The 15,786-nt window shown below is 39.2% G+C and overlaps 1 protein-coding gene across 4 annotated transcripts in view; it reads right to left on the bottom strand.

The window, feature by feature from the left end:
- Window positions 1-15,786, bottom strand: part of LOC311090572 (NACHT, LRR and PYD domains-containing protein 12-like) — a 54,471-nt gene that overhangs the window by 24,930 nt on the left and 13,755 nt on the right. For all 4 annotated transcript variants that reach the window (XM_084125922.1, XM_084125921.1, XM_084125923.1 and 1 more), the window contains exons 5-7: window positions 13,055-14,821; window positions 12,530-12,700; window positions 2,312-2,482 (exon numbers count right to left, since the gene is read on the bottom strand). In XM_084125922.1, coding sequence (XP_083982048.1) covers window positions 2,312-2,482; window positions 12,530-12,700; window positions 13,055-14,821 — 2,109 coding nt within the window. The remainder of the gene's footprint in view (window positions 1-2,311; window positions 2,483-12,529; window positions 12,701-13,054; window positions 14,822-15,786) is intronic.

Here is a 15,786-nt window from a genome sequence, read left to right as displayed (position 1 = left end):
ATCTGGGTTAGACAGACAATCTTCCCCTTCATTAAAAATCAATGAATCAATGAAGATCAGAAAAATAAACATTCAACATCGCTCTTTCCCTCAGTAGTCTGTAAGAAACTATGGTCACTAAAATCTGTCTTTATGTGACTGAGCTGGATAGTTGTTCCTCTTTAAACCTTTCAATACACTGACATTCTCTTTTTCTTTGATTCAAGTCTCTTTAAAGTCAAGAAACTGAAATGTTGATTATGTTGTGAAAGTGTATGTTTAACCCTCTGAGGTCGACAAACGCGCGGGCGCGTTTTGCTGGATTTTCTCCACATTGTAGCACTATAAACTTAAATTTCTTCGTCATTTATGGTCATACAGAAAAAAGAAATATAAAAAAAGAATCTGTGATATTTCTACTTTTGTATGTGTCCACTTACAATCAAATCAAAACATTGTGCTTTTGTAAAATAAAGAAAATAAACAGGGTGTGCGTTCTGCCTCTCCGTCGCGGTGAACTTTTTTTTCTTGAGCACGTCTATAAACTGAAACAAAACTCAGCGAATACTTGTCACACATTTATGAGCCATACACCTTTATAAACATTTAAGTGTGTACTTTTAAATGATCGGATTCAAAACGAAAACAAATATTCTCTGTTTAAGTAATTTGTATAAAACCAACAAGATGTCCAGCTTCTCAAACGCTTCCTAATTACTTTTTAATTTACCACGCCCACTCGCGAAAAGATATTCACATGCAAATCTCCACATGGAACGCGATCGCGCTCATTACCTCAACAACAAAACACTTCACTTCACTTTTCGTCGAGTTTGAAAGACGTGCCTGAGCTTACATTGGATTTACATCAGAAGAAGAAGAACCCGATTTGAAGACAAGAAAGATAAGGTAAGAAATTATATACTAACATATTAGTTTGCTATTGTTGCATAAATTTCACATTGCAGTTGAACTGTTGCTAGATATATGGTGAATATTATAATATTTAGACCCGTGTTTACTGTTACTGTGTTTGTGGTGGATATCTGCTCAAACGTAGATATGTATATGGTAACCATAATGTTTTATATTTGAGCGCGATCGCGTTTGAATGTATCATATTTTGGATCGTGATCACGTTTGAATGTATCATATTTTATCCAGCACTGCGCATAGCTTATGCCTACAAGGCACAACAAACCTGGTGTTCATTATATATCATATCATTATATATATCATTATGTATATCATTATATTATATATTGTTGGAAACATTTGTGTGTGTGTGTGTGTGTGTGTGTATTCTGTGAATTTTAAAAAGCAATTTTAACCAGAAAAATCTAAAATTTATTCCCAAAATCGTGCAGGCCTTTCTCTTGATATCAGTATGTTCACTTTTTTTTTTTCAGGGCCCAGATGACACTGAGTCCTGCTGAATTCAACATTCACATGAGTCTCTGTACATGGTAAAGTGAAAATCAAACACCTTGGAAATGAAAGGTATGTACAATGTTTTTAGGAATGGCACAAAGGTCTCTGTCTTTGGATCATTGTTTTCAATAAGTGCTTTTTTGGCACTTGTTGTGTATCTTTGGACTATGCTGTGTTGTAAATAAATCCAAACAATTTAAAAGCCATTCTTTTTTAAATCTCCTCATTTACAGTATTGTGCAAGGTTGCCCAGAATGGCAGGGCCTGATAGCTCCTAATAGGGCCGTTAGGGGAGGTTCTTTGTCTTTCTCAGGTGAGAAAAGCTTACATATTAATGAGCTCTCGCATAAGGCTTTTTCACACAAAACACGTCGTAAAATTTTTAAATCAATATATTGTCTTATCTGAATGAGCAATCAGGGTGATTTTCACATAGTTTTAGAGCAAATATTCTAGGCTACGTGATACAATTTTCAAAAGTCTTGTTAAGAAATAATCAGTATGGGTTTCATAGCCTTATTTCAGTGATAATTTTTTTTTGTATTTTCACAAACCACGCATAAATGTCATTATCTCAAAACTACAAACTTTTACATACATGCTGTTGATATATTATTGTAGCAGAGTTTGTGCTGAATACAGTGTAATTAGACTTTAGTCATGAAAATGTCACAAGTAACAGAAATAACCAGAAATGTCAGAGCATGTCAGAACACCTCCAGGGCCCAGAAAACAGCTCAGACCTCAGAGGGTTAAGTGTGACTCTCAGTCCTGCAGTTTCATGTTACTGTGGATCAGCTCATGTGTTCACTCATTTACAGCTTAATCAGCTCACAGCAACAGAAAGAGTCTGAACACTTCAAATATACTTTTCATATGTGAGAGTCAAATATGATCTTACCACAGTATCTCCAGTTTACAGTGAGGATCCTCCAGTACAGCAGAGAGCTGCGTGGCTGAATTTCCTATTTTATTCCCAGACAGATCCAGATCTCTCAGGTGTTCAGGGTTTGATCTCAGAGCTGAAGTCAGAGCAGCACAACCTTCATCTGTGAGATCACAATAAATCAACCTGTAGAGAACAATGACACACTCTCAGTTCAGATCAGTTTAACGTGTACAAAAAATACTGACTAACCTTGAAATACAAGTCATAATTCTATACAGACTATTAAATATTTCTAATTGATCACTGTCATAAAAAAAACCTTAAACACGTCAAATTCAAAAAGATTGTAACACGTGCTTCAAAAATCCAAATTTAAATAGGAAGTTTAATAATAAAAGAGCAAAATCTTCATCTGCTATGTTTGTTTATCACTTTTAATAACTTTGTTGTGGTTAAGGATAAAAGAAAATCAACTTATTGTAAAAGTGATTTAGATTTTAGACCCAGTACAAAAAAATGTTGATAATTATTAACCCTTTAAAAAAGAGAAGCAAGTAAAGAAGTATTAATTAAACTACCAGAAGCAACTGAACCTGCTAAACCAGCCTAAACATGGTTTGATTATCATAATTGGTGTCCCAATCTACTTCGAGTGTAACTAAAACGAGTCAATGAACATTGGCATGAGATATTTGCATCAGCTGCGCTGCATCACAGCACGCGCATATAATGAGCAGCAGGTGCAACGCATTCTTCAGCTTTTCCCCATAGGAGGCAAGTCGGTTGGGAAGCATGACCTAGTCGTTAGGTGCTGGCTGCATTGGCCTCCATCAAGAGGGTAGGGGACCTGCATTTTTGGTCGACCAATCGAGCCTAGAGTTCGGGCCGGGTGACGCCCACGTAGAACTGAGTCCCTGGCCTGGCTATGTGCCCAAGGTTCCTACCACTCCCTTCAGGAACCAGGTGGTGAACCTGCAAGAACTGCCCCCAAAGGAGGCAGACCCAGGCCTGGTTTTGCTCTGTTCCGTCCGCACTCTGCGATGGTACATAGACAGAACTCAAAGCTTCAGGACCTCAGACCAGCTCTTTGTCTGTTACGGAGGCCAGCAGAAGGGAAAGGCTTTCTGCAAGCGGAGGATGGCCCACTGGATAGTGGATGCCATCGCCTTGGCTTATGAAGCACAAGGCATGCCTTGCTGGCTCAGGTTGCGAGCTCACTCAACAAAAAGTGTTGCATCCTCCTGGGCGCTGGCACGTGGCGCCTTGCTAACAGATATTTGTAGAGCTGCGGCTAGGGTGACACCCAACACGTTTGCTAGATTCTATAGCCTACGTGTAGAGCCGGTGTCCTCCTGTTTTCTCACCTGAAACGGGTATAAGCACCGAGAGGCTCGTCGGCTTGCTGTGCCTACAATTGCGCTCATGTCTCAAGAGTGAAAAATCTATCGAGTCCTCTGTCACCCTCGGCAGCCGGAGGTGGCGGAGCATCTGGCGACAGGCCTACATGCCACAACTACTTCCTGCTCAGCTACTGTTCGGACGCTCTTGCTTACTGCTCCGCGCTTTGCTCAATCGCTTTTACATTTTATCTCTTTTTTTTTATTTATTTATTTTTTATTTCCTTTTATCACCTAATTTTAACTTCAGCAAATCAGCACAGTGCTCATACGACAAAGTTTGGATTACTACAAAAACGCAGAATTCTTTTACCCGACCAGCTTACATTCCGGGAAAGGAAAACACAGCTGCCTACATTCATAAGGATAAGAGAAAATGCCTCAAGAATCTACTTGCTGCACTAACTGCCACAGACTTTTACAAAGGATTGCAGTTCTTGAAACAAAATTATTTACGGGACCACCAAACCAGACGGAGCACACAACAGAGCTTCATCATGGACAGCCTCAGCATACAGCCGGTGAGTCCCATGAAACTTGTGCTCCTCGACAGGTAGAGAAACAAGCCGATCGACTTACTAATCGATGGCACAAACAGGGAGCGAGAACCAAAGGCACTCGAGACACCAGATTGTCACGAGCCTCACATATTGCCGCAATAGCATCCTCTACCCCAGATACAGCTCTGACAAGGATTGCAAACACTGGTCTCCTACCACCGCCTATACATCTTGAGAACAGATTTGAAGTTAGGGATGGGGCCGATCCGATCCAGTATCGGTATCGGGACCGATACCAGCGTAATTCACGTATCGGATTTTCCCGATCCAACCTGCGGAGATATCCGATATCCATGAGTCATGTCTGCGCTTTAACGTTGTCTGCTGAAATGACTCCAAAAGTGATTCCCGCCGGCGAGTCTGCTGGCGAGTCTGCTAGCTGGCTGCAAACTGCGGAATGGATTTCCTAAACAGATGCGCGGCTCAATGAGACACAGAGTTATGAGACACGCCCCCGCTCAGGAAATCCATTTCGCAGTTTGCGACTAGCCAACAACGTCCTCTGTGTGGAAAAATACTTCACACTGGAAACACCGCAGAGCAAGACAGCAGCAAAATGCAATGTAACGAACGCAATCAAACATTTAAAAAAGCACCACGTTACTGTGCGTTCACACCACGCTTGAATATTTTGAATCCATTTGCGCGTCCAGAGCGAAATTGACGCGCGTTTGAGGTGAAATCCGCTTGTCTGTTTGCAAGATGCTGATGTTGATCGAGCATTCATCGAGACGAGTTACCATGTGTGTAAGATGTTTACACTTGCACTTTTCTTATATTTCAAGACTCAAGTATTTGACATTTTGGGAATGTAATAAATATTGACATGACAATCAATTTGAAACCTGTAAGTTACAGTTGCATATTTGTTTTCAGAATGGGATTTTTCCTGTTAACAGGATTTCCTGTTTTTTTTACTTCCTTTTCTGACCTTATACTTACCTCAAGTTGCCTTTTGGGACATACATGCATACATACGTACATATCATACTTGCCTGTTGAGAGAAGTTTATTTCAGCATCATATAAAATAAACAATATTAAAGCAAGAAACACAGCTCTGGTATCGGAATAGTATCGGTATCGGCCGATATCCAAATTCAGGTATCGGGATCGGATCGGAAGTGAAAAAATGTGGATCGGTGCATCCCTATTTGAAGTAATAATGAATGTAAACGAGGAATCCCCAAATGTGATGAATGTGATCGAACACAGACTGAATGGGCCAGTAGCTAACACTGATGCTAACTGGCGCTCAAGGTCGAGCAGACAGCGGCACTCAGCTCAGAGCGCAGCCGAGCCCAGGACTCTGATAGTGGGGAACTCCATAATCAGAAACATTAGCAGCAGGGATACAACTACGTGCTGCCTTCCACAAGCAACAACTTCTGATGTAAACAGGGAACTTCAGAACATTCTGATGAAACATAAGACTGCAAATCGACTCATCATTCATGTGGGGAAGAATGATATTCATAAAGAGCAGTCAGAACTCCTTAAAGGGATAGTTCGCCCAAAAATGATATTTAAGCCATGATTTACTCACCCTCAAGCCGTTCGAGATGCAAATGTCAATCTTTTTTCAGACGAACACATTTTCAGTTATTTTAGAAAATGTCTTAGATCTTTCAGTGGTTATAATGTGAAGCAATGGGGTCCAGCTGATTCAAGTCGCAAAATGTGCATGCATCCTTCACAAAAATAATCCATTCGGCTCCAGGGGGATAAACGAAGGCCTTCTGAGGGTAATCCGTGCAGTTTTGTCGTAAAAATATACATATTTAAAACTTTATAAACGAAAATAACTGGCTTCCGGTGGCGGTCGGCGCGCGTTCATGGAGATGAATGACGTTGTGACGTAGAGCGAACGTAGAGTTTTGTTTTGCTCTGCTCTCTGGCTGCGCTGTCACGCTCGTTCTACGTCACGACGCTTCCTGCGCTACGTCCTACGTCATATTCCAGCAACCATCTCCATGAACGCCCACCGACCGCCACCGGAAGCCAGTTATTTTCGTTTATAAAGACTGTTTTGCCATTGCTGGGGATTTTAACATTCACATAGATATTGCAGAAAACAATATGGCAAAAGAAATCAAAACTGTTTTAAAAACTTTTGATTTGACTCAGCATGTACATGGACCCACACACAATCATGGACACACTCTAGATTTACTTATCAGTAAAGGTCTAAACATTTCATCGATTGTTATTAAGGATGTAGTACTGTCTGATCATTTCTGTATTTTCTTTGATATATTGATCTCTCCTGCCACTGAAGCTAGATCTGTGTCTGTCAAGAAGAGATGCTTAAATGAGAACACTAGTGTACTATTTAAGAAGGCTATATCCTTAACCCTCTACTGCACGGTGTTGCCATATGGCAACATACCCTTTCTTTGGACATTTCTTGAAATTTGAAAATAAACATGAGCTCTGATTGATCTTAAATTCATGGTAGAACCTGGTTGTAACCAATGATATGCTTTGATGACATCACATGACACTACACACCCTTGCACTGACATTCTTTTCACACACTTTTGATGACTCCAGTTACTGAAAAAGTGCTCGTGAATATGTGAAGATTTTCCTCAATTTGTCATATTTCTTCAGAATTTAAAATTACATCAAGCATCTGGGGAAAGTTCTAATCTTTTTTCAATCATTGTCACATTGTTTTGATACTACTATTACCTTTTTATTCAATAAAATAGGTATGTTGCCATATGGCAACATTATGCGGTAATGGAACAATATTTTGCCCATGCTAATGCAGAGTAGCTTTGTATGAATGACAATGTATGGATGCACTGATATAGTTGGATGGTTGTATTCTACTCATATATTTATATACAGTATATTTGTATATATTTATAAAGTAAAGTAAAAGTAAAGTATAAAAGTAAAATATATATATATATGCTTATTTTGTTTAGAAAATGAAGCCGTCAGTGTTCTATGGCAAGGCTGAGAGGAGGGCTGAAATGTACAGGGTACAAGTGGTTATACCATCTCATGAAAGTGAAATGTTATTGAAATAATCGTTTCACATTGTTGAACAGTTCTTATGAGTTTGTGTCAGATGTTTTGTAAATGTTGTTGAAATAATTGTTTCACATTGAGTAGTTTCACTTGAACAGTTCTTATGAGTTTGCGTCAGATGTTTTGTAAATGTTGTTGAAATAATACTTTGAAAATTAGTTTCATATTTTGTACACAAAGCTCTTGAAAACATTTTAAATAATAAAAACAATTTCGTTTCTATAAGATAGGTCAGTAATCATCTATGAATTTCGTGTCATTTTGGGAGAAAACACATCAGGCTGTTCCATTGTCGCACAATGTTGCCATATGGCAACGCACCCAAAAGTACCCCCCGAAAAATAAAAAAAAATAAAAAAAATATAAATATGTTAATTTGAGTCTATTTTATATATAAAAAAACACTAATATTTTTTTCCATTATTGCATAATAATGCGTGCAGTAGAGGGTTAACACCAAGCATTTCTGCAGACTCTGTTGATTTTCTCCTTGATTCTTTTAACTCAAAAGTTAAAAGTATAATTGATGAAATTGCTCCTGTTAAAGTCAGGAAGAAGAGTGGCAGACAAAAAGCACCTTGGAGAAACTCAACAACAGTGCAAAATATGAAAAGACAATGCAGAAAAGCAGAGCGCATGTGGCGGAAGACAAAACTTGTAGTCCATTATAACATCTACAAAGACAGCATCCATGCTGTCAATATGGAACTAGGCAAAGCTAGACAGACTTTCTTCTCAAATATAATAAACAGTAATTTAAACAACACACGCACTCTTTTTGCTACTGTAGAGAGACTGACAAACCCCCCAAGCCAGATACCCAGTGAAATGCTCTCAGACAGCAAGTGCAGTGAGTTTGCTTCTTTCTTCTCTGAGAAAATCAATAATAGCAGAAAGGTGATCAGCACATCCTTGAGTTGCGCTGGGGTCAGACAGATCAGACCACCTGAGAAAGTAGTTACTATGTCTGATTTCAAAGAAATTGATGGCAAAATTTTGGAAGAAACCGTACAGCACCTTAAAACATCAACCTGTGCTCTTGACACGCTTCCTACATCATTTTTCAAAAGTGTGTTAAACAGTTTAGAAGCAGATCTTCTAGAACTGCAGTTGTCAAGCCCCTCCTGAAAAAGAACAATCTGGATAAGACCATATTAAGCAACTATAGGCCGATTTCAAATCTTCCTTTCATAGGCAAGATCATTGAAAAAGTTGTCTTCAATCAGCTGAACAAATTCTTATGCTCGAATGGACACTTTGACAATTTTCAATCTGGTTTCCGACCGCACCACAGCACAGAGACAGCGCTCATAAAGATAATAAACGATATTCGCTTAAATACTGATTCAGGCAAATTATCAGTGCTGGTACTACTCGACCTCAGTGCTGCATTTGACACTGTCGATCACAACATACTTCTTGACAGGCTGGAAAACTGGGTGGGGCTTTCTGGGATAGACCTAAAATGGTTCAGGTCATACTTAGATGGGAGAGGTTATTATGTGAGTATAGGAGACCATAAGTCTGAGTGGACATCCATCACATGCGGAGTCCCTCAAGGCTCAATACTTGCGCCACTCCTGTTCAACCTGTATATGCTCCCAATGAGCCAAATAATGAGAAAGAACCAAATTGCTTACCACAGCTATGCAGACGACACACAGATCTACTTAGCCCTATCGCCTAACGATTACAGCCCCATTGACTCCCTGTGCCAATGCATCGATGAAGTCAACAGTTGGATGTGCCAAAACTTTCTTCAGTTAAACAAAGACAAAACTGAAGTCATTGCGTTTGGAAACAAAGATGAAGTTCTCAAGGTGTACGCATACCTTCACTCTAGGGGTCAAACAACTAAAAATCAAGTTAGGAATCTTGGTGTGACACTAGAGTCAGACCTTAGTTTCAGTAGTCATGTCAAAGCAATAACTAAATCAGCATACTATCATCTGAAAAATATTGCAAGAATTAGATGCTTTGTTTCCAGACAAGACTTAGAGAAACTTGTTCATGCTTTCATCACCAGCAGGGTGGATTATTGTAATGGACTCCTCACTGGCCTTCCCAAAAAGACCATAAGACAGTTGCAGCTCATACAGAACGCTGCCGCCAGGATTCTGAGCAGAACCAGAAAATATGAACATATCACACCAGTCCTCAGGTCTTTAAAATCAATCCTAAATTTAACTGGGAGCCAGTGTAAAGTATTATTACTGGTATATAAATCATTCAATGGCCTAGGACCTCAATATATTGCAGATATGCTCACTGAATATAAACCCAACAGATCACTCAGATCATTAGGATCATTTCAGCTAGAAATACCAAGGGTTCACTCTAAACATGGTGAGTCCGCTTTTAGCTACTATGCCAGCCGCAGCTGGAACCAGCTTCCAGAAGAGATCAGATGTGCTCCTACAGTAGTCACTTTCAAATCCAGACTCAAAACACATCTGTTTAGCTATACATTTAATGAATGAGCACTGTGCCAATGTTCGTCCGACTGTACTGTACTGTATTTTATTTTTTATTTTTCTAAACTCTTTTAATTATTCTCATTTCTTTTTATTATTTTAATTTCTTCTATGTAAAGCACTTTGAATTGCCATTGTGTATGAAATGTGCTATATAAATAAACTTGCCTTGCCTTGCCTACATCCCGCTGAATCCTTGAAAACCGGGTCTAGGCTGGGTGCCGTTTGAGTGACCCTGCGGGGATCCCATATGTTGCTTTTTTCCACAGTTGCTCCTAAACGGAAGCCTGTGTCTTTCCCTTAGGAGAACCCATCTCTTAGGAGATAAGTGTCACCCCAGTAATTCCATATGCAAATAACCCCAGGGGGTTAGTCCATATGTTATCTCTACATGGCTCTTTCAGGAAGGATTTGGGTTCCGCAGCATTCCTTTTTCAATGGGAAGGGCACGCTTTCCCAGTTATCCAACAGTCTCACTGAGTCAGAACAGCAGTGATGTACTTCTCTGTCCCATCAGGTAAGAGGGAGTAGGAGGTTTACACAGGGTGTTGGATGGGGTCAGCAGCTGTGGTGCTTGGTAGGGGAATCCTATTCGTTGGTCATCTGACATACTGTTGAGAGTGACCAACTAAAAGGGAACGTCTCGCTTACTATGTAATCTTTGTTCCCTTAAGGATGGTACGGAGATGTTATGTCCCATCACCACATCTGCTGTGCCCCACTGGGGCAGCCAGGTCACCGGCTCGGCTCCTCAGCGAAAACCTGAAGAATGCGTTGCACCTGCTACTCATTATATGCGCGTGCCGCAATGCAGCACAGCTGGTGCTAATATTGCATTCCAATGTGCATTGGCTCGTTTTAGTTACACTCGAAGCAGATTGGCCTCCTACGAGATTCCTATTTGTCAGTCATCCGACGTAATGTCTCAGTTCCCTCCTTCAAGGAACATACGTATGTAACGGAGACGTTTATGGGCACATTCAGCAGGTTAAGCTGGGAGATCAGCAGATATAAGAATGGTGGTGGTTGTGGCTGTCCCAGACAGTGTTAATTTAGTCAATGTCAAATTAACTTACATAAATGGTCATTAACAAAGGGTTTTTTATTTAATTACCAATAACAAAGACAACAGGGATAATAAAAAGGGGTGTATGGTATACCCTAACCCTCAACTTCAGAAACACCATTTTAACCACAAACTATTTTACTGCATGATATTATCAATGATCTAACAATGTTTTGAAGAAGTAAATCCCAAATAATACTCAATAATAACAGGGACTGCCATTTGAGCTGCCAAAGCTGAAGCTGAACAGTGAATGAACACTGGAAAACAGTGTCACTTTGCCAAAGATTGAACTCACCCAAATAAATCCTAAACACATTATGAATCATATACACATTAATCACATTATATACACAGAACATAAACAATCTTCGAACTTCACAAAATGACAAATGAAAGTGAAATCAACTGTAATAATAAGAGTAACTGTAAAGTTCAGTGCTTTCCATAGCAATGCACCAAAACATGTCTGAAGAATTCGCAAAATTATAATTGAAGGATTTGATTCTCAACAGCAACCTGTGAGTCTGTTGCTACAAGAGAGCGACCATACATTTGTGTTGTATTGACCATACATTTGTGTTGACCAAAATGAACAATTTGTGTTCATTCATTTTTAATCATTAAGTGAATCATTTTTCATTAAATAATTTAAAGGTGCAATGTGTGATATTTATGAGGATCTATTAACAGAAATGCAATATAAGATCCGTAACTATGTTTTCAGTGGTGTATAAAGATCTTACTTAATGAACCGTTATGTTTTTATTACCTTAGAATGAGTCATTTATAGCTACATAACCACGGGCACCCTCCTTCTATGAAGGTCGACATATTTTGATGCCATGTTTCTACCGTAGCCGACAGCGAACAAACAGCGCTACAGAGCGCGTTTCGTCACTAACTTGAATGAGAAGCAGCAGAAAAAGACGCAGCAGAATACTCAGGTTGTCCCTTACTCTGCAAACATGGAGAAAAACATGCTGTCTGAACGACGCCTCGGACATCGTAACGTTAGCTATTTTCCCTTACCTAGCTGCTTTGATGCTCTTATCTTATACTAACTAGCATGGAAACAAGCTATGGTAAAGTCAGTGAATAAAAGAGTAACACAATGATGAACAAGTAAAAATAACAATCGCAATAACATGTGGTTTTACTGAATAATTAAGTAAATATAATTTAATATAAAATATAATATAAAGAAACCTCATTGCTTGACTTGCTACTCTCTGCTGACTCAGACGACGACATCTTCCGATCCTGCGTCGGCCACCGTAGCTTCTCATTCGAGTTTGCCATTTGAGAGAAAGGCCGTGAGTGATTGACCGTTTGCAATTCGCAAATCTCACCACTAGATGCCGCTAAAAATCACACACTGCACCTTTAATTGTTCCTTTCAATCATAAAATTAATTTTTGTTACATTACTTATCTTACTTATTTTCCTTGCTTATACAATGCTTGCTATTGTTATTTAATTTGACATTTGAAGCTTCAGTAAATGTTTGGTGGGTCAAAAACAGGTGATGTGATGTGATGTGATGGAGATGAATAAAATGAAATTGACCTTCATTCTTTAGTCTTTTGTGCTGAGATTTAGTGTGTTTAAAGAACAGCCCTAAAAATTACAATAAAGGACACTTCTTACCGAGGACAAAGATATATGTGAATATCGGAGAGATGATCTTACCTCAGTATCTCCAGTTTACAGCGAGGATCCTCCAGTACAGGAGAGAGAAGCTTCACCAAATTTGATAGTTTATTATATGACAGATCCAGTAGTCTCAGGTGTTCAGGGTTTGATCTCAGAGCTGAAGTCAGAGCAGCAAAACCTTCATCTGTGACGCCACAATCCCTCAACCTGTAGAGATCAATGACATACTCTTCACTCTCTCAGTTCAGATCAGATCAGTTTAGCAGTGAATCCATTATTAAAAAGAAAGTACAAACTTAAAGCAAAAATCAATATGTTTGATGGATCAATTAAGAAAGAAAGATAAATCATATTTGTCATTGGTTTAAAAAATGACAAATATTTCAATTCCTTTTTTATTTGCAAAAACCTTTTAATAACTGATACCTGAATATGCAACTTCTCTGACTTTGAAAACATATGACCACTAACCTCTAGACAGCATCTGCCGCACTGGAGATTTATGAACTTTTATTTTCGAAATATTTTAACAGTGAACTTATTGTTCTGACTGATACTTACTGAACTGATCTGGATTCTTTAATCACAGGAAGAAGCTTCTGAAGAACCTTTAGTTGTTCAGTTTTATTGTCTCGTCCAACAAAATCATTAATATCAAACTTGTCCAGCTTCTTCTCTGATGTCAACAACACAAAGACTACAGCTGACCACTGAGATGAAGAGAGTTTGACTTCCTTTATTCTTCCAGATTTCAGATACTGTTGTATTTCCTCCACTAGTGAACGATCACCCAGTTCATTCAGACAGTGGAACAGATTGATGGATTTCTCTGGAGAGTCAATGGTCCTGATCATCTTCTTGATGTACTCAACTGTTTCCTCATTGCCGTCAGATCTACTTGTCTGTTTCATTAGACTTTGTAGGAGAATCCGATGAGACTCCACTGACAGACCCAGAAGGAACCGCAGGAAAAGATCCAGATGTCCGTTTTTACTCTGTAGAGCCTCATCCACAGCTCTCTGATGTATATCTGATAAAGTATACTTCAGAAACATGGATAAGTCAGGAAACTCCCTAGAGAAAACCTGTGAGCTGTTTTTTGTGAAGGAATCATGCACATAAAGAGCCGCTAGATGTTCCAGAACGCTCAGATGAACAAAGCTGAAGACTTTCGCCTGATACCAGCCAGACTCCTCTCTGAAGATCTGAGTGCACAATCCTGAGTAAACTGATGCTTCTGTCACATCAATGCCACACTCTCTCAGGTCTTCCTCATAGAAGATCACATTGCCTTTCACAAGCTGCTGAAAAGCCAGTTTCCCCAGTTTGAGGATCATGTCTTCATCTGTCACGTTCTTCTCATAGTCCTTCTCATGTTTGATGTTGGTCTGAAGGATCAGGAAGTGTGTGTACATCTGAGTGAGAGTCTTGGGAATCTCTCCACTCTCTGCTTCGCTCAACATCTTCTCCAGAACAGCGGCTGAGATCCAGCAGAACACTGGGATGTGGCACATGATGTAGAGGCTCCTTGATGACTTCAGGTGTGTGATGATTGTATTGGCCAGACTCTGATTACGGATTATTTTCCTCAAGTATTCCTCCTTCTGTGGATCATTGAAGCCTCGTACCTCTGTCACTCGATGGACACACTCAGAGGGGACGAGATCGGCTGCTGCTGGTCTGGAGGTGATCCAGATGAGAGCAGAGGGAAGCAGATTCCCCACAATGAGGTTCGTCAGCAGCTCGTCCACTGAGGCTGATTCAGATATATCACACAACCTCACATCGCTCTTAAAGTTCAGAGACAGACGACACTCATCCAGACCATCAAAGATGAACAACACTTTATACTCATCACTGGATATGTCCATTTCTTTAGTTTCGGGGAAAAAGACATGAAGAAGATCTGAAAGACTGAGTGTTTTGTCCTTCATCAGATTGATCTCTCTGAAAGGAAGTGGAAATATGAGCTGGACGTCCTGATTCTCTTTCTCTTCAGCCCAGTCCAGGATGAACTTCTGCACAGAGACTGTTTTTCCAATGCCAGCGACTCCCTTTGTCAGCACAGCTCTGATGGGTTTGTCTTGTCCAGGTAAAGGTCTAAAGATGTCACTGCATTTGATTTGTGTGTCCTCTGTTGCTGCTCTCCTGGATTGTGTCTCAATCTGTCTCACCTCATGTTCATTACTGATCTCTCCACTCTTACTCTCTGTGATGTAGAGCTCTGTGTAAATCTCATTTAGGAGTGTTGGGTTTCTCTGCTGTGCTGTTCCCTCATACAGACACTCAAACTTCTTCATCAGACTTGATCTAAGTTCAGATTTGCAACTGTAGAATTAAAATAACACATTATAACATTTCAGTCGACAAAAAAAATAAATGCAAATTTGCAATAATGCAATAATAGAGCAACTTTATATAACTGTGTACAGCATTCATATTGTAGAGCCTAATTGGCTCCAGAAATTCTAAATCAACAGACATCACAATTAAACAAGAAAAACTCACGACAATGTGATGTTTCTGCTGATGTGTGGAGATGCTTTACCAATATAACATTTATGGTAAAACATCAAGTGAGGATTAAAATACTAAGAAATAATTTACAAGAATTTACAGTCTTGTGCGCCAAAATACTAAGCAATAAAAATGTAGTAAGAATTGGATCAGTTTATATCCTCTCTTGTATATTCTGTACACATGCTACTCTTGTATTGTTTTGTTATTGTTGCCATTATTGTATTTAATCATATCTGTTGGAAGACTATGGTAATACAAACAGTAATCAATCACAAAATCATGGATAATTTTCCAAAGGGACGGTGAACATTCTAACAAAACTGAAAGCTTACAAAAGCTAAAGTAAACACTACATCAACACTGTAATGTTAGTTAGCAGGCTAGCAGAGGCAAAGCTTTTCCCTTCGTTTACATCATAGCTATCATTGCAACTTCATAAAGCTTTTAATTGGAACTGTTAATAGAAAACACAACTACATATAATGTAGATGTAAAGACATGCTTACATTAGTGATCCATAAACAACAGATTGTCCTGACAAAATTGGAATGGCTACGTTTTTTCAGGAAAAGCTTTTGCGCGTATAGCCTCATTGTACTCTCTTCTGGAATCCGTAAAATGTGCAGCGCACAGACAAACGTTGAGGTTATAATGTTATAATATGTTAATTTTTTTTTAATCCTGTTAAATAAAATGGTAACACTTTACAATAAGGTTCATTAGATAACATTAGTTAACTAACTTAGTTAACATGAAATAAGAATGAACAATAC

The sequence above is a fragment of the Abramis brama genome (assembly GCF_963993115.1).
Source record: "Abramis brama genome assembly, chromosome: 10".
Taxonomy (NCBI): domain Eukaryota; kingdom Metazoa; phylum Chordata; class Actinopteri; order Cypriniformes; family Leuciscidae; genus Abramis; species Abramis brama.
The sequence above is the reverse complement of the archived record's forward strand: the minus strand, read 5'-3'. Positions and strand labels throughout refer to the sequence as shown.